Source organism: Uranotaenia lowii, chromosome 2 (assembly GCF_029784155.1).
Source record: "Uranotaenia lowii strain MFRU-FL chromosome 2, ASM2978415v1, whole genome shotgun sequence".
NCBI classification, from domain to species: domain Eukaryota; kingdom Metazoa; phylum Arthropoda; class Insecta; order Diptera; family Culicidae; genus Uranotaenia; species Uranotaenia lowii.
The window spans coordinates 290,468,514-290,488,740 of NC_073692.1; the positions used below are offsets into that span (position 1 = coordinate 290,468,514).

At 33.9% G+C, this 20,227-nt stretch overlaps 1 protein-coding gene across 1 annotated transcript; it reads left to right on the forward strand.

The window, feature by feature from the left end:
• Nucleotides 1-480: 480 nt before the first annotated feature.
• Nucleotides 481-19,816, forward strand: LOC129746930 (inactive hydroxysteroid dehydrogenase-like protein 1). Its single transcript, XM_055740877.1, has 4 exons — nt 481-759; nt 833-1,069; nt 18,938-19,386; nt 19,462-19,816. The coding sequence occupies exons 1-4, from the start codon at nt 594-596 to the stop codon at nt 19,558-19,560; spliced, it is 951 nt and encodes a 316-aa protein (XP_055596852.1). The 5' UTR covers nt 481-593; the 3' UTR covers nt 19,561-19,816.
• Nucleotides 19,817-20,227: the final 411 nt, after the last annotated feature.

The following is a 20,227-nucleotide window of genomic DNA, read 5'->3' on the forward strand; positions in this document are numbered from 1 at the left end:
CTGATCTAAGGAAAGTTCCGTTGAAGGAGTATGGAAAAGTTCAATGGAAGCATAGAAAAGCGCTCATTATAGTGGTGTAGTCGCTTCTTTTCATTGATTAAAACTGTTCAATATTAATCAATTAATGTTTTGCTTCTCATTCAAAAACGTGTAAGGTTCTTTTAAAATAACAGCATAACATCTTCAATGCTTTTATTGCGTAATAAACGATTTCAAAACCAGTTCCAAGCAGAAAGTTTCCCTGAAACCGCAAGGGTTCCAATGTATACTTTTACAAGAAGATTCGAATTTCACCGTATTGGCCCAACTATCATCCATCTTCGTTTTTCATGGCTCAACTGATTAACTAACCCAGTCCTGTTACCGTATACTAGACTGAACGGTACTGAACCGACTCACAGTCAATCCAGGGCTAAATAAGCGGTGGAAAACCTAACCGCGCCATAACTACATTCCAATTCATTAGAGTGTCTAAGCTGAAAAGTTTTTCACCAACGAACTTCTTGGCAGTTCTTCGCGGGCCAGTTTTATTCGAACAGGCCGATACTAAGCACGCGTTGTTTTCGAGTCTGTAGTGCGTCCATCGGAGTGCAATGTTTACTTTGGAAGATATTTTTTACAGCCGGTGGCTAGCCGTAATCGGATTCTACGCGTTGCTTGTGTACCTGATCGATGTGCTCATATCACCATGTCAGATCTTCTGGCATACACTGACTAAAGGCAACATTCCACTTCCAGAGCGCTTTGGAAAATGGGCTGGTAACTCAACCACAATTATGTTCCCAGTTTAAAAGAAATCAAAACAAAACAAAAATCCCTCTCATATCTACAGTTGTGACCGGAGGTTCCGATGGAATCGGGAAGGAGTACGCAATAAATTTGGCCAAAGCTGGAATGAATGTGGTGCTGATTTCGCGCACTGAATCCAAACTCGTTCAGGTTGCAGCCGAGATCAAGCAAAACTGTCCCACAGTTGAGGTGAAGATTCTGGTGATCGATTTTGCCGACGGCACGGTAGTGTATGACAAAATTCGAGAAGAACTGCAAGGACTGGAAGTAGGAATTTTGGGTGAGTCGTTGGATCAATGATTTGTGATTATTTAGAATGGTGTCAAAATAACGTGAATTCGAATTTTAAAATCCTAATCCGCATGAGGAAGTGATATTTTCCGAAGAATTGATACTGTAGGGGAAAGGTTTCCTAAATGGGCCTATCGGGTTAAATGACCCTACGGCTGTTTTAAGAAATGACTGACTAGATAGTTTATCTGACCAACGCATTTTGAGGGTGATACGCTTAGAACATAAGGCATGAAAGAATTATATGAATTTACAAACTCAAAAAAAATTAAAAAATCATACAAGTTTTTGATACATTTTGATGTATTATTTCGACTTTTAAAAAATATACGTAAAGAAGCTTAAAACAAAAACTAGGATGGTTTTTGTTTCTTACTCAAATGAACCTAAGAAATTAAACATATTTCAGCTTTTGTGGAGGTTAAATAATGATTATATAATGGAATAATAGAGTGTTTTTGTATGCCCCCATCATGTTTGTAAAATGCCTCCATCCTAAAATAACAGGTTAAATAGAATAAACAAATAATTTTTATCATTGAACCTTCAAATCTAAGCTCTGAATAACATCTTAAGAGAGAATTGAAGATCTAAAAACAGATTTGATAAAGTTTTTCTCATGGATGATCTGCCTCCATAGTATGGCAACCCCAACTTTGGTTTTATTCCATAAATCTATAATCTATTATATAAAATTCTCTTGTAACGGTGTTTGTAGTACTACTCCTCCGAAACTACCCAAACGATTCAAATGAAATTATTTTTAGAATATTCTGTAGGCATGCGAATCGGTTTATATCGAATAAAAACAACAAAAAGTTGCATCAATTGTCCGTAATCATTAAATTTGTAATAAATTGAATCAAATTAAAGTCATGGCCTTCGATTTTTTCGAGATTTTCTTTACTTTGGGCGCCAGGCGGGCTGTTTGTTTTTCGTCTCTATGGTAGAGGCGTCGCCAGCAAACGTCGTAGGAGGTTAGTAACTATGGCATAGCATACTGTTTAGTGAGAATATTTGGGCGCGCATTTCTGAACCAAGTATAATTTCAATGCATGTGGTGGCCATATGAAGCCTAGATGTGTTTTTTCTTCTTGATTCCTAGATCATTTGTACAGCACACAGTAAAGAATGACGCTTACATTTGATCCGGATTGATATTTTGCCGATCAAATCAAAACCATTTAAACGATATGAAAAAATTAAAATTTTAATTCGTGTTATTTAAAGAAGGAATTGTTGTCTGAATAATATGAATTTAGTACTGATGCGTATGAAATAATGGTATGACTCTTTGCGGACATTTGAAAAAAGAAAAATGGAAAGATTTGGTTTATAATCCAATTCGCTAGAAATATTTAACGAACATGTACAAATGTGCTTCACAGAAGTTGTATCAAGCGCCTTTAATTTTATAGAACAACCAAAAAACCCGTTGCAAATGAACAGACACATGAACTAAACAAGAACCTGTCCTTTAAAATAGATTATATAGGATTGATGTTCATTTAAAGGCCGAATGCAAAGAATTGCAAACGTTCAACATTTACAAAAAAATGTATGCATGGTTTCTTAATTTATAAATGGTTGGGCCCGAATACACAATCTGACTAAATAAACTTAACTTTTTTTTTAAATCGTTCACCAAAAAACTGTTTACAGGTTCCCTGTTTGTTTACACAGAATTCAAGTACGTACTTAACATAAATGTGTGTTTTTGTTTAACAAATTTTGACTACATAGAAGAGACTTTAGATCCGATTGTTTGTTGTAAATTTTTTTGTGATTGATTTTCCAGAAGCATAATTTTTTTGATAGCAGAAGCAGAATTTTTTTTGATAAGTTTTTATAATGACCTAAAAGTGTTGAAAATAATATTAACTCCTGTCATTTCACACGGTGAAACAAGTGGCAACACGCCTTTTAGCCATGAAACATATACCAATTTTTCTCTAAATTAGTCAGATAGGGTATCCCGAGTGTTAAATTTGAAGCGGATATTTAAAATTTTTAAATGTCGAGGTAAAATTCGAGGTAAATGTACATGAAAATTTCCAGAAAAAAGAATGAAATGATCGAAGCCTTAAAAGATTAGTTCTTTTTTATGTATTTAATTTTTCAAAACCTGCATTCCAATTAAATGTTATTGAATCTTGAAAATATCTCATAATCTTAAATAGAATCGCAAATCACCTTCAACACTGTTTAGGAAAATTTTAAATCAGACAACAATGGTTTAAATTGGCAGGTATGTCTTTAAGGAAAAAATGAAAATAAAAATGCTTTAATACGGTTGAATAACAAAAAAATTAAACATAAATTTTCTTCTTTCAAAACCAAATTCAATTCCTTTGAACATTAACCCAATAAATAAAGTCTTCTTGATTTAATTTGCATTTTTTGCTAGAACAAATAAAAAAAAGGGCGAACTTTTTTTTTGAACATGATTTTGATTAAAATATGGAAATAAAAAACCACTGCTTCCAAAGGCGAGGAAAGCGAAGCTGCTTGAAAATGGTTTGTAAAAAATCTTATCTAATGTTTTTGTTTCTTCAGTTCTTAAAAAATATACCATCAAAAGCTACTCGGGAGCTAAAAGTGCTGCGCTAGGCAGAATATTGGGCAAAACTCCATAAATTGTCCCGATATTAAAAATTTTTCTTCCATAAAGTTTCATATGCAATGAATTCCAATAAATGAGAAACTTTTGATTTCGATTTATGTAAACCTTAAAGTGAACTCGAGCAAAGCGGAGAAAATCAACTAAATGGTATACAATAATTAAAACATAGATATAATCACATATGTTATTAATGGACCAAGTTATAAAGAGTAGATTTTTTTTAAAGCAAGAGGCTTGCCAAGTTTGATGGTAACGTTGCAACGCATTGAGTGCTGAAAAAATCGAATTTGCAACGGGAAGCTGTTACCTGATTTCATTCGCCAATATTCAAAGCATCCGAATCAAAGAAAAGTAAACGAAAAGGATTCATGTAATATGCATGTAAAATTGATAGGAGAGAATTTTTTAATAATTTATGAAAAGACCCGTGGAATTGAGTTGAAATTCCTAGATTTGATTCCGATATAATTGAGCGGGACAATTCGAGCAAACGGAAAAGATGGATATGTTAAAAAACTAGGACATGTTCAAGAAAGCGATACCATTAACAACTCAAGTCTTGATGTTGTTTTTAAGTCAAAAAGCGAAAAAATAAATTAAATTGACGCCAAGTTTAACATGGTAAGACGAAGTTTACCGGGTCTGCTAGTATACATAGATTTTTATAAAACTTCAGCTTTGTCATACGGAAATTATTACTTTCTAGCATTTTCAATGAAATTATACGGAAATATTGCCCAAAAAACAGAAATTTTGTTCAAAAACATAAATAGGCGCATTTAGCCCGCACGGTTTGAGGTTCGGCATTTTAGACAACAATAACAATAAAATCGTTTTTTTGGAAACAGAAAAAAAATTTAACATTAAAATTACTCCAATGTATAGAAAACAGATGCCTGCACACGTGTATATAGTTTTTATACACATATTCGACGTGAATATTGATTAAATCAGTGTTCTGCTTAATAGGCGCATATAGCCCGCTCCTCCCCTACAAGGTTATACCCTATAAAAAATTGGACAGATTGCCCGGTTTTATCCGGGTTTGCTCGTATATTTAAAATAGAATTTCAAAAAGCCCGGATTTTGCCGCATTTATTCACTTCATTTGTCAATCATTTGTCAGTCAAACAAAAACAAACAAAATGAATTGAAAATTGAAAATTGTTTTACTAATTCGTCCAGAACGATTTTTTTTGGCAAGTTTTATAAAAGAATTCACGAAAAGTTTTTCGGATACCAAAAATACGATTTAAAATCAGCTTATGACACATTCCACCGTGACGTGAAATCGCTTTTCCGGACTTTTCTGCACTGTTATCGTTCTAGAAGTCAACCAATTTACTTGAACATGAAAAAAATTGTAGCAAACGGTCGCAAATTGAATTTCCTTCAAAATGAATACAATTTGGTCATTTTAAAATTTAAGTTGTTTTTGTTGTGACTAATTACTTTTGTGACGTGAATTCACGCTAGAATTAACCATTTCGGACTTTAGTACATACATCCTTGAATTCCTGTTCTCTCTGTGGAAATAGAATATCGGTGTCTTCGAATGAGTTGTAAAGAAAATAATTACCCACAATTTGATGTACAGAACTTCTCGATTGAACAACAACGAACGAAGTTATGCTGATTTGAAGTTGTGACGTGAATTCACTCAGTTCAAACAGAACAGGGTAGTTGACTGAATTCACGTCACGAAATATAAAGTTATACTGTCTGTAGCTATACTGAACCATTCTTCGGAGTCTTCAAATTTTATGAAGACTTTCAAAAACGATATTTTGTTGTTCCGACTTTTACAATAATATTTTTTTAGTATCTGCACCTAACTTTTTCCTTATTTTGATTGGCACTTGAATAGCAACATATTGAGGGATCATATGTTAAAATTACTACTGTCTGTATTTAAAGATTCACCAAAAAAAAATTTTTAATTTTTTTTTCAATCTTTTTTATTTGAAAATAATGAACTTATTAATAAATCAACTAAATTATGCTCGATTTGTCAAAATCCGACCATCTGGAGGGACAAAACAGCTTTCAGAGCACATTTTCATATACAATTTAACGAAAAATCAAATTTTGTGACGTGAATTCACTCATTCGCGCTGTTGTAACTCAGCTAGATTCCGACCGATTTCTATAAATTTTAGTATTTCAGAATCGTCTTATCATTTTTGAAGAAAATCTCATTTTTTTATTTAAAAAAAAGTCAGAGTTTTCTCGTAAAATTAAAAACTTCCCTTTTTTTGTGACGTGAATTCACTCATTTGCGACTGTTTTTGTTCGCTTTTCAAACCAACTATATTGGATATTAAAAAATTCTTTTTTCTACAAAATGAAGCCGTGTTTTTTAGCTTCTGAAACTACTTAAAATATTTCCGAAAAAAAATCATCCATTTATTAAAATTAATGATTTTGTAAAAGTTGTCAAAAACACCACTTTTTTCAACAAAAAAACTGATTTTCAAAATCATCTAACACATGTGTTAAAAAACTTTTTTCTCTTTTCTGGTTGGTTTCGTGTGATTTGAATTATCTAGACAATTTTGAGATTTTTTGATACGCGAACGGAAAAAAATCACTTTTGAGCGGTACAAGCGCGTGGAATGTGTCTTATAAGTTTTTAAGAAAAAAATATTTTTCAATTTTTTTATGTTTTATTTTTGTTGAGTTATTCATGGGTGTTGACCAAATTTGCCCGGATAAAGTCTGCTTCATTTAATATTGGAACAAATTCTTTTGCTTATTGTGGCGCTCCTAGTGGACGGATTTGGAAACTTTTTTCACCCACGTGTCGGGAAATTCATTACCTTTCACCATGTATTTATGTCATAACACCAAACGATAGCATTTTGTAAACAACCGCCATGGAAGCCGAACGGAGAGATCAAATTGTGCACAGTTTTCTTGAAAATTCATTGTTGTCGGCATCGAAGCTAGCTAAACAGCTTAAAATGCCCAGAAATACCGTATGGCGTGTTATCAAGCAGTACAAGGAAACATTGACGACGGCTCGGAAGCCGCATTCGAAGCGTCGGAGTGGAACTGTCGACCGGAAACTGCGTGGGAAAGTCATCAAGGCCGTCAAGAGGAATCCCAATCTTTCAGACCGCGATTTGGCCAATAAGTTCCAGGCCGCTCACAGTACGGTGCGACGAATTCGTCTCCGGGAAGGAATAAGGTCATTCCGAGCCAGAAAACAGCCAAATCGGACGCTGAAGCAGAACAATGTGGCCAGAATCCGTGCTCGAAAGCTGTACGACCAAGTGCTGACCAAGTTCGACGGATGTAAAATCTGCTTCATTTAATATTGGAACACAAACAATTGCGTGTAGTTCAGTCATTTATTAACGAATTCATAATTTGTTTTTCATACAAATGTAGCATCTTCTTTACTCTTTCATAAAAAAAATTATAAAAATTATTCATTGCTGTTTCGAAGAAATTCTCGTACTCGTACTCGTAAGAAAACTGTGCACAATTTGATCTCTCCGTTCGGCTTCCATGGATGTTGTTTACTAAATGCTATCGTTTGGTGTTTGACATAAATACATGGTGAAAGGTAATGAATTTCCCGACACGTGGGTGAAAAAAGTTTCCAAATCCGTCCACTAGGAGCGCCACAATGAGCAAAAGAATTTGTTCCAATATTAAATGAAGCAGACTTTATTGTCAGGATTTCCGGTTGACAATTTTGAAATCAAATGCCCGGATTTTGCCCGGTTGTAAGCTGAAATAGCCCGGATTTGTCCGGCCCGGATACGTGTGGAAAAAAGTCAAGTTGGTGGTGTTGTTATAGAGAAAAAGAGATATACTATTTTCATACCTGGGTGACGCAAAAATGCGATTCGATGACTGTGTTGGCGCCATTTGGCGATTGTAATCCGAAACAACATTCGGAGATGATGTTAAAGAAAAATTGGAAAATTTTGGTATTCAAAGTGACATTAAGCTTGGTATACAGCGCGAGTGAAAATGAACGTGAAAAATCTTTTTTTTATCAATAACTCATAAGAAACTCACGCGACACAACTAGCATGTTTAACATGGTTAAATCGATGGGATATGATTGAAATATAAAAATTCATCTGGATTTGTTCCTAAAAACCTTCTAGAACTGTTTCTATTTCGATTGCCCCGGTTTTCACCGCGGAAATTTCATCATGGCGGGGAAATCGGAATAAAAACAATTCTTTCTTTCAAGTTTTTGGAACGAGTCCGGCTGAAATTTCATCTTTCAACCCCATCGATTCCATTATAATACAAAACCTAGTATCGTCGCTTTGTTATGTTATTGACGGAATAAGATTTTTCATGTTAATTTTCACGGTAACTGTAAATGGGCCTTTACTTAGTACAGATCAAGCATTTCCGGGGACACAGCTTTCGGAAAAAAACCACAACATGGCAATAGATTTCTATTTTGAACGTCCAACCGTCAATTCAATAATTCATGACAAAGATTTTGAAAATAAAGGTTTTAAATCAATGATTAACTTTTCCCAAGACCTCAAGTTATTTTGAATTTTCAGAAAAAAGATAGAAAAGTTTTCTTTTTGTCAACTTTTCACAACTCTGCAAAATACGGGAAATTTTAAAGAAGATTTTAACAAGAAGTAATCAATGATCTCTCTTGATGCATTGTTTTGCAGTCTTGAACAAAATTGGTGAATGCATTTGAATCTTCAGTATCAAGTTTCCAAGATTTTCTCGAATGATGTCAGAAATAGTTGTTAACTTATCTGTCTAAATTTCCAAAAACTGTACAGGATGGTGAGTGTCGTGATTTTACGAATCTCAATTCAGAGATTCACCTAAACACGTCTGTCGCTCGCAAGAATAGATCAATGACTGACTTTGTTTTGTTTGTTTGTCAAGTGCTGCCAAAATAGCAAATGTTCTCATAGAAATTTATTTTATTTTATTCATCTACAGTGTTGCCGAATACAACTATTATTTTATTTTATTCCTAATTAAATTTGATTTATTTTCTGTATATTCTTCATCTCATCCCTACAGTTAGGAAAATGTACAACCTTAGTGCTATCCTATTTTTCTAGAAATGTTTCAGTTCTTTTTCCAAAAACACAAAAACAGCATTTGATTTCTTAGTTTTTTATCTCTCCTCTTAAAAATTACGAAGATAATCGAATGGAGGAAGTGAAAATGCTTAGCTGCTGTCAAAACGTACTTTTACCCCAATGTGGTACAAAGAAGGTGATGAACAAACACGCACACTATTACAGAACTCGTAATTCAAAAATAAAAAGGTTAACAAAGCCTACGTCACTTGCCAGGATGTTTATGTATCCTAGGCGAGTTTGAAAATGCAGCTGACGTCACGAATTGTCTTGGTTACAATGTTTACAAAAAATAAAACTTTTACTAACACTAAATAAGCACCTGAGATATGTATACAGTAGACTGCCCCAAATTTGTATCGTAAATTCAAAACCTGTGACCCTTAAAATCTTAGCCCATGTTTGAAAACTAAAAACTTTTCTATTTTAACTCAAATCGATTTGCAGTCTTCGGATAAAATATTTGTCATAATTTGGGCTTTAAGAAAACCTGTTTTCAAAAGAAATCGACCGTAGGAAATCAAAGTTATCCATGAAAAACTGGTTTTTCATGTTTCTCCCAAACATAATATCTCAAAATTCCATCCAAAATTCAGGCTCGTTGAGCGACCCCTTCCCGTGATCCGATCTGGCCCAAATTTGGCATGAGATCTTGTACTAGGCCTAGGATTAATGTTAGCCTGCAGCACATAGCTTTTTCAAAAGTCGGGTCATTTGGGGCACTCTAGTATACAGGTTGCTTTTACCCCACGTAAAGGGCAAAATTTCGAATGATACGACCATTCCAAACCCACATTTCTGCTTAAGGTCAAATAAAAAAATATGTTGAATCAATTTTTGCTTTCAGCAGTATCTTCTGTGTTCGCTTCTGATACAAATCCTATAGGCATGGGTGAACAACATGCGCGAATTTGGAGATCTTCAGTTCATACTTTTGCCCCTTCATGATTTCTTGTGATTCATAGATTATTGCGCAAATCAGAGAAACATTAATGAAATTCTTTCTTCGCATTTGATGGTGATTGGAGACAACTTAATAAGATTACCAAAAAAAAAATTTGATTGCTTTGACATGTTTGCCGTTATATCATTTATGCAAAAAAAACAGTATTTTTAAGTTTAACTAAAACAAATTAAGGTAAATGTACCGGACCTTGGTACCTAAAGCATGGTTGACTCAATTTCCCATCATGTGCAGCTTAGAATGTCCTTTGACAAATATGATTGATTTTATTAGCCTGAAATGCAGTAAAAATATGTCCTAGCTTCAAATCTGTGGATAAATCCGATCAAACTATTGATTGAAACGCTCCTGAGGGGCCGTTAAAATATTTCGTAACGCAATTTTTGCTCATTTTCGACCCGCCACGTCCCTACGTAACACATTTTTATAAGATTTTCTATCAAAAATTCACAAACCGTAACAAACTGCTATACTCCCCACCCCCCCTAAACGCGTTACGTAATATTTGAATGGTCCCTTATTGTGGCCCCTGCTTGGAATTGTGGCCCTTTTTGAATTCCTTAAGTTGGCCATCTCTAGAGAAAACTTGCCTCACTAATACAACAACTGCCTTCTCGAGTTCGTTTATATTAAAATCCTGGAAGAAAGCGCAGCAATATACTGTATTGTTTCCAAAAAGTCGTTAGTACGAATTGTCAATTAACATTTAGAATTGATTTACACTCAGAATTATAATCTTACGTTAAAAAAGTCTCACTTGATTTTTTTTTTGTTTGGAATTTTTTTTATATTTTTGGAAATCTTAAACAAATATTTTTTTAAATATTCCATTGGTTAACATGCATTTCTATATAAACCAAGCAAACAATTTTTTTTTGCCCTCAGCATAATTTTTGCTAACATGAGAAGAAGCTAATGCCATATTCGTTTTCATCTGGTGGAAAGATGGTGGTGCACCAACTGCTGTCATCTTCATATAAAAAAAAACGTTTTGACAGCACTTGGTGCACTACCGGTGCACCACCAGGATGAAAACGAATATGGCATAAGTATTTAGTAAAAGAAAGTTATAGATAACCATTCCAAAATAAAATATCTGAACTCTCAACTCTGAACAAACTCATTTTATTAGCAAAGCAGTTTTTGTGATTTTTCATTTCAATTCTACGGTTTAACAGCTTACCAATAAACAATTTAAAACGCCTTGAATAAAAAAAAATATTTTGAAAATATTTTCTTTATATAACATTGATTTTTATTTGGGTACAAGTAAGGTTTGAGGTTTGTTTACATAAAATGTACTGCAAGAACCAAGGAATATTTTTCATCCATAGTAATTATTTTTTGACTTTCGGTACATCTAAGGTGGTTTCGAATGAAAAATTTTGTTTTCCCATATAAATTTACATGCAAAATTAAAACATGTTGCGCAAATTTAGGACTTTTTAATGTTATTATTGCTATTTCTAACAGCAAAAATAACCGATAAAAATTTTGGGAGGTGTAAAAACTTATAAATTTGAAATTTTCATACAAAGCTTGTAGCGATCTTGCAAACCCCACAAACACACTTGCAGCGACCACCATGCAAAAAGCAGTTCTTTTGCGGGCATTTTTTATAACATTGGTCAGCATTTGAGCTATATAGCGGTTTTATCAGCTCGTGTATGTTAACTTTAACGTCAATGTTGTTCCATTGCTGGCGTAAATTTAACTTTTTAAATATGGTCAATTGCCTTTCTTTGGACCCTTCGAGCATTGGTTTGTATAAATCCATGTTTTTCTCATAAATATTGGAAGTTATTTTCAGAAAATCAACTTTTAGTTTATAATTTTATCTAAAAGTTCACATTAGATTTATTAACATTGAATTCGCCGTTATTGATAGATTGACAAAGATATGGATGATCAAAATTTCAAACTGTTTTAGTACTGCATTTGTAAATGCTGTTGGAACTTAATCCTCAACACCTATAGATAGTTTAATTTGTCGAAAAACAATTCTTCAAATTTACTATATGTTTAACTTTTAATTGTAAAAAAAATCATGAAAATAATTTTCTGCTTTCTAACTGTTCAAGAACACATAAAAATCTGTAACGCAAATCTCTTACATTTTCACTCTCAGTCAGCGCTGGCAAAAGTCAATAGTTATAACGTAGGTATTGTGTTTATTTTTAGCTAACTAGCTGACCCGGTGTACTTCGCTACACTTACACTAAACAAATGGTATTTTCAGAAATTATTCAAATTTTTATTGTTTTGTTGGCATTATATTAAATCAAATTATAACATAATTCATAAGCAACCGCTATAAAATGAGAGCTGTAGCTGGAGTTTCCAATTGCAGCTCAAAAATGACTTAACTAATCTTCTGAATCTTGATCTATTTGTGTTAAAGATCTGACAATTTTAATCTGTTTCTTTAAGCTTCGCCCTGAAAAAGGAGGGTCTCAAAAAAATCGTACGCAATCAATCCAACTTAAAAGTTGTTTTTGCTTGATATGTTCTGGATTTATGCTAAAAAACTGATAAGAGAGGTCGTATTGGGCTTATCTCCCTCCTCCTATTTACCTACTCACTGAAAGGAGGATGGTGAGTCAAATAATCATAGAATCATACCAAAATGATTTTCCATGTTGTTTCAAATATAAGCTTTCCTCTTCCCTTCCAATATTTCCATTCTATCCTTCTACTGCAAGAAAGGAATTGTTTCACATAGATAAATTTTTCGTATTGAAATATCCCCCCCCCCCCCCCCTTCTTATCATTCTTCCCATTGAATGGAGGGGTGAGAACTTAATATTCTTAAAAGTATTTTTCGTGTTCAAATACTTTTTGATGCCAAATTTTTTGGTATCATTTGACCGATAAATTCTCGAGCTATGCAAAAAATTTATATGGAACCCCGCTATATCTTTCCGCTAAAAATGGTGGGGCTTCAACTTATAATAGAAACATTCCTCATAATCAAATACCCTCACATGCCAAATATGGTTCCATTTGCTCGATCAGCTCTCCATTCTACTGAAAATTGTAAGGGAGACCTCTCCTCCCCCTTTTCATCCACCTCTTCGAAGTAGTGAGGGATACCAAATATTCATTGAAGCATTTCTCGCACCCAAATATCGTTCCATGTCAAATTTGGCTCCATTTTCTGTTGTAGTTCTCGAGTTATGCTGTAAAAATTGTATGAAACTCCCCTACCTTTTTCCTTTCTACTCGCTGGAAGAAGGGAAGGGGTCTCAACATATCACGTTCTCAAAAACCCGCCTATGCCAAATTTGGTTCCATTTACTTAATTAGTTTATGAGTTTGTAAAAAATCATAAAAGAGGGCATTTCCCTCTATTTACATATCTCTCTACTGGAAAGAGAGAGGGGCCACAAATAATTATAGAAATATTTTTCGTATCCAAATAACCTCCCATACCAGTTTTTGAGTTATGTAAAAAATTAGGCCCCCTCTACCCTTTATGTCTCCCTACTGGAAAGAGGGAGGGGTCTCAAATAATCATTGACATATTTTTCGTATCCAAATACCTTCCCATGCCAAATTTGCCAAATATGATTGATTGGTTCTAGAGTTATCCAAAAATTGTCTATTGTTTGGGGGGCCCCTCACTCTCTTCATGAGAGGGGGAGGAGTCTTAAACTATAATAGGAACCTTCCCCTGCCTTCAATACCCCCACCAGCCAAGTTTCACGCAAATCAGTTCAGTAATTTCCGAGTCTATAGGAAACAGACAGACAGAAATCCATTTTTATATTTATAGCTAATTTGCATAAAGTCGATAATAAATGTAAGAAGGGCTCTAAATAATTTCTGAACTAATCTTTTACGCAAATCTCTTAATTGGTTGGTTGTTGTTTATACAAAATTTTGGTAATGTCAGGTCTAAAAATGGAACAATATTTTTGTTGATTGCATCTTTCAGTCCTTCAACTTTAGCATCATTATCGGCAAATATTTCTCTGTCACGCATAAATAGGGACAATTTAGCTTATTCAGCTGTTTCTGGATACCCGGAACGTGATAATTTTTGTTCCACTGACGTTTTCATACTGTAAAACCAAAAATCTTGAAAACTTGAACTTTTTTATTTAAGATGCCACCTCTTTGTCATGCTATTTTTCAAACACTTATTCGCAAGTACATGAGACATGAGCAAAAATTTTATAAAAGGAACATGGGCATTTCGGTGTATTAGTGTCTACGGTTGTGTTATATACGGTTAAAATGATCTTAACTAGACAAGAAAAAGTTAGTATGGGACCAAAAGATTGTAAAAAATGTTATGGATTGAAGAAGTTGTATAAGTTTAAACAAAAGAGTCGTAAAAATGTTCATCAAGCGAGATAATTTCCAAATCCAGTCTTTTTACAAAGGTGATTGAAAGTAAATTTTGTACTGATTTCTCTGTACTTTTTTCTCTCATGGTAGATTTTTTTTTGGCTTTTTCTTGTCTAGTCAATCTTTCGAACTGAAGATTGCACATCCGTGTGTTTCTGTCTTACATCTATCGCATTGCGTTAGATAAGTGCGACGCCTAAAGCGACGACTGATGCGACGCCTGATGATCGGTAGGTACCCTATGATAAGTATCCACTGCATTCTCACCGGTACCAAGTTAGAAGTGCATCTGCAGACCAAAATGAGCCCTTAAGCTTTCAATGTTTATAACTATAAGCGTGTGTAAGCATTGATTGATAACTGCTGCATTTAGACTTTGGGAGACTGGAAAGTAAAAAAAAAAATTTTAGTGAAATCGATCGCCTTCATATAATTTTATTTTTCTCTCTGTATTGACAATACCATGTGGAGACTACCAAAACAAAAAAAACCGATATAAATTCGACTACACGAGTTGAAGTTCAAGTAAATCATTTTGCAATATGAACTTGAAGTACAAAGAAGTAACACTTGTTTCAATAACATTTATTTGATTTAAATAAGCAAGTTTCATAACATGTGCGAGCATGCATAACCTTTGCATAGATCAACCGATATGAAGGCAAGTTTTCCATCTTTTTTTTTCTTTCCAATCACTCGTAGTAGAAAAGCACCAACAAGGTTTACAATCAATATCACTCATCGTGTTTTTTTTTATGTTGACGGAAATGTAAACAAACAATCGCTATTAGTTGCGGTTAAATGTTTGTACTAGACTGGTTCTGCTTTTTTGTTTCTTTTTTCGCTGATCATAACGGGACTTACACGGATTGATCTTATCTCATTTTCAAGTGCAATCCAAGTGCAAGTGCAAGTGCAATAAAGCTTTTAATACTGTTTTAGTTCTTTTGAAAAAGTTATGAATGCTCTGTTTAAACTATAATAAAACACAAACTAAGAAATGTGCACCGAGCTTTCTTTTGCATGTTCTATAATAGCACTCAGTGCTTGATTATTAAACTGCCATAAAACTTAGTGACAGTTCCCGATCAAGATGTCAAAACAGGACACACTCAGGTTCGATAGCGCATATTTGAATTGGAATTCCCATTTTCACACATTTTTGATAAGTTATGTGTGTTGGTGTTTAGTTAAAATAAAAAAAATATTTAAAAATCATTGAAACCTTTAAATTACCAGAAGTGGTATGAATATTTCTACAATATGAGTATTGGGTGAAAGGGCCAAAATAGTAGGATATTTTTTCTTGCTTGACGCCATCATTAATCCAAGATGGCGGCTTCCGCTTTGTTTTCCAAAACTGTAATTTATTGAAAATATCAAGAAACCTCCACAATATAGTTATTAGGTGAAAGTGGTGTTCTTAAATTCCAAGATGGCGGCTATAACTCAACTTCAAAATACTTTAAATTACTGAAAATCTCATAAAACCCTTACTATACGGGTATTAGTGGAAAGAAATCAACCAGTAGAAGTCGAATTCCGTTATCTGACGCCATCTTGAAATCCAAGATGACGGTTTCTGCTGAACTTTAAAATGTTGAAAACGACTTGAAATCGCATAAAACCCCAACAATATTGGTATTGAAAGAAATGGTTAAACGAGTAGATTTCGAATTTTGATATCGGACGCCATCTTAAAAACCAAGATGGCGGCTTACGCTGAACTTTGAAATGCTGTTTATCATTGAAAATCAAATGAAACCCCCACAATATGAGTATTGAGAGAAAGAACTAAACTAATAGAAGTCAAATTTCGCTATCCGACGCCATAAAGAAATCCAAGATGGCGACTTCTGCTGATTGGCGACTTTAAAATGCTGTTAATCAGTGAAAATTGCATGAAACTCAAGCAATGCACCCTGGTACAGAACATCAATCTAGCGGAACTAAATTAATAGCGCCCAGGGATGATAAGATAGACTTTTGATGTTTTCGACAACATTGCATAATTTTACAAGGTGCCTTCTTTGAAATAAAATATAGAGTCGAGAAGTCCACCAATAGCAAGTTAAAAAAGCTAACTTTTTTGTTAAGCATTTTAGAGCTTTGGCTTATTCTACAAAGTTGTTTATCTTTACAAAATACAAAACTTTGCTGAACAAGCCAAAGTTCTACAATTTCATTCTAAGGAATTACAATGAAATTAAAAAAATAACCTTGAAAAATTAGTTTTTTTAATCTGAAACGTTGTAGGTAAGACAAAACAATTTTCAGTCTTCGAAACAAAGTTGAAAAAAGTTAAGATCTACAATTGTTTAGTACATTATTATGTGTTTTGAAATTGCTGAAGCGCTGTAGAAAGCATTTAGTGTGATATATTAACGATTTTCAAAGAAAAGTTTATCGAATTGCGCAAATTTTCGCACCATCAGCTAATGTGGATTTTTTTTTATGTTAAGAGGAATCATTACCATATAAAACTAGCGTGGAACTCGGTGGAACTCGAAGCAATTTTAAGATTGAAAATCTAGTATTTTGTTCACAAATATCACTTTTTTTAGACACTTTATTAGTTTCTTAGTTTCTTTGATGCAATTAACTTGCAGAATTTGAGAATTAGAAATGATTAGATGATTTACCCGGTTTTCCGTTTCAAATTTATCAAAATGGTCAAAGATCCTTTACTCAAATTGAGTTTGTAATCAAACGAGAAATCATTATCTCAAAAGTGTTTTTTTCGTTAAATAGAGCAAAAATTGGCCTGCCACTGAAAGCTGAAAGCTACTTTACTTTTGAAGTTAAATCACTTTCACGTGTTGGTACAGATATCATTTATATAATGATGTACAGATTGTATTGATAAATTTGAAACGAAAAACCGGTTAAATCATCTAATTATTTCTAATTCTCAAATTCTGCAAGTTAATTGCATCAAAGAAACTAAGAAACTAATAAAGTGTCTAAAAAAAGTGATATTTGTGAACATAATACTAGATTTACAATCTTAACATTGCTTCGAGTTCCACCGAGTTCCACGCTAGTTTTATATGGTAATGATTCCTCTTAACATCAAAAATAAAATCCACATTAGCTGATGGTGCGAAAATTTGCGCAATTCGATAAACTTTTCTTTGAAAATCGTTAATATATTACAAAATGCTTTCTACAGCGCTTCAGCAATTTCAAAACACATAATAATGTACTAAACAATTGTAGATCTTAACTTTTTTCAACTTTGTTTCGAAGACTGAAAATTGTTTTGTCTTACCTACTACGTTTCAGATAAAAAAAACTAATTTTTCAAGGTTATTTTTTTAATTTCGTTGTAACTCCTTAGAATAAAATTGTAGAACTTTGGCTTGTTGAACAAAGTAATGTATTTTGTAAAGATAAATAACTTTGTAGAATAAGCCAAAGCTCTAAAATGCTTAACAAAAAAGTTAGCTTTTTTAACTTGCTATTGGTGGACCCCTCGACTCTATATTTTATTTCAAAGAAGGCGCCTAGTAAAATTATGCAATGTTGTCGAAGACATCAAAAATCTATCTTTTCATCCATGGGCGCTATTAATTTAGTTCCGCTAGATTGATGTTCTGTACAAGTGTGCAATGTGGGTATTGGATGAAATGATTCCTCAAATATCTGTTTATCATAAATGAAAAATACGAGTTCATACTGAGGTTGAGTTTTTAAGAGAATGTTTTTTGTTAGATCATTATAATAATGCTTTGTTCATTTCAAAGAAAGGGAGATGGGGTGATACAATTTATAATTTTCTTTTCTGTAGTGATTATAATAGCTAAGAGCATAAATCATTAGTTTTTTGTAAACTTTATTTATGAGCATATATCATGAAATATGCAATCAACACATTTAAGTATGTATAACTCAAAATATGCGTGAACGTATTCGAAAAAATACATTGAAAGCACGCGATGAAGTGTCGAGCCAGTCCAGGGCTGAAAAACAGAAAAAAATGAGAAAAATGCGAAATCGCTCAAATGTCAAATTGGTCTGATTTAATCACCCACCAGTAAGTGGGTAAAAAATTTCGGTTCCTTAAAATTATCGTTATAAAAACTTTTTTAAAGTCTTCGAGAGAGTTTCTCATTGAGAACATCTCATTTCATTACATCAAACTGAGCATGCTTTATATATCAAACAAAAGCTTTGTTGATTTTGTTTGGTTCCGGCATGAATTTTTATCTTAAGCCCCTTCGAAAACTGCTCATTTTTTGTCGAAAAGTAAAAATAAATGCTTCAGAAATGCTGCAGAAAATTTCTATTTGCCTCACCAGGAGTCAGTCTATCAACGAATTTTGGATCTAACGGTCGCGTATTGGAAGTTGAAAAAACGGAAATTCATTGAATTTCCGAATACTAAACTTTGTTTGGTGAGACATGAGTTAAAGTACGACAAATCCTAGTGAAATTTTGCTGGCGATAACAAAGCTAAAATTGTTACTTGGGTAAAGACTCCAGCTCCCAAGCTGAATAATGCATGACCACTCCATTCAAGCGAAACAAGATAAAAATTGTATGGGATTGTCATGTCATGGGATAATTCATCTAAAACAATATAGTGAGAATCGAACTTACTGCAACATCTCATCTTGGGTTAGCAGCCCAATATCTTACCCAATGCACCATCTGAGTCGGTTAGCTAACGAATGTTTATTTTCTAAGTCCTTCTGCCACCGCCGATTACCAAAAACACGCACTGGCTGTCTGCATTGAATATGTTTATTTGAAAATTAATTCCAAATCATATCTCCTTCCTTAAAAAAAAACTTTAAAAGTTTAAACATTTTTTATTGTCCTCAGTCAACAACGCAGGCATGCTCCACAGGACACCGGTGCGTCACGAACAGCTGACCCGTGAAGAAATCGAAGACACCATTTCCGTCAACTCAATTCCACCGGTGATGCTGACCCACATGCTGCTTCCGGATATGAGAAGCCGTAAAAAGGGAGCGATCATCAACGTAGCGTCTGGTACCGCAGTTTTCCCACTTCCGTTTGCATCCACCTATTCCGGATCGAAAGCGTTCCTGGTCAGTTTCACCAAGGCACTGCAACAGGAGCTGATCGGAACCGGAGTGTCATGTCAGATAGTGCTTCCGATGGTCGTTGCCACAAACATGACATCCAAATACCATAGCATCGGACTGACCCGGCTTATTTCTCTGGACGCTCCAACGTATGGGAAGCATGCAGTGAAAAAAATCGGAAAAACTGATCGCACCACGGGATGTGCATTCCATGGCTTACAGGTACTGAATTACAACACGAGCTCAATCAATAACAGATTTGTAACCCTGATAACATGTTCTCATGTTTTGTTACAGATGGCGTTCATTCGACTGTTTCCTACTTGGCTTGTAACGCTTACGGCCACTATGCTGATGACGCTAACCAGACGAGTTTTCAAAACGAAGTCTTCTTAATCGAAAGCTTTTTGTATTTGAAAATATTCAGATTTTGTTTTTATTTACGTTTTTAAGTTTCTTTGTTTCTTTTATAGTCATTTAAAAACCTTTTTTTAACAACGATGCAGTTGGCGAGCAGTCATTAAAAAGCATTAGTACAATTGTATTTGATGTCGGCTCTTGGGCTCGAACTCATGGACATCCACTCATTAGGCAACTGTTCCGCCATGTAAAGTATTTCTATTATGTATTTTAAATAAATTCAATAAAATAATGCGTTTTTTATTGAGTAGGAGAGATGAGGGACTAACCTATAGGCATAGAAATTGAGTAAAAACTTAAGACTTTTACTGTTGCTTGGCTAGAGTTGGGTGTAAGATACTTGGAAAATTTCGATAAGAGGCAAAAGGACTAAGTCCACCTACTGAAATTTACTGAGGTGGTCCCTAAAATGATTTTCTTCTTTTGATTTTTTTTTTCCTCAAAAGGGGACAGCTTCCAAGGCTTTGTTTCAGATGTGGGTGCTAGCGATTGTAAAAAGGAGTGATGTCAAAACAAAACACTGCTATCTGTTAATATTCTTGAGAGAACTCTTTTGGAGTTGCTGCAAAGTATTTTTTTATTGATTAAAATGATATTTCAATGTCCTTGGAACTGCCTAACACCAAGTCTCTATCAAAGGGTT

Excerpts from the sequence above, each read along its gene's own strand:
- LOC129746930 (XM_055740877.1), top strand. The coding sequence starts at position 594 with ATGTTTACTTTGGAAGATATTTTTTACAGCCGGTGGCTAGCCGTAATC. Across the intron at positions 760-832 it reads GCGCTTTGGAAAATGGGCTG|TTGTGACCGGAGGTTCCGAT; the intron begins GTAACTCAACCA and ends TCATATCTACAG. Across the intron at positions 19,387-19,461 it reads GTGCATTCCATGGCTTACAG|ATGGCGTTCATTCGACTGTT; the intron begins GTACTGAATTAC and ends GTTTTGTTACAG.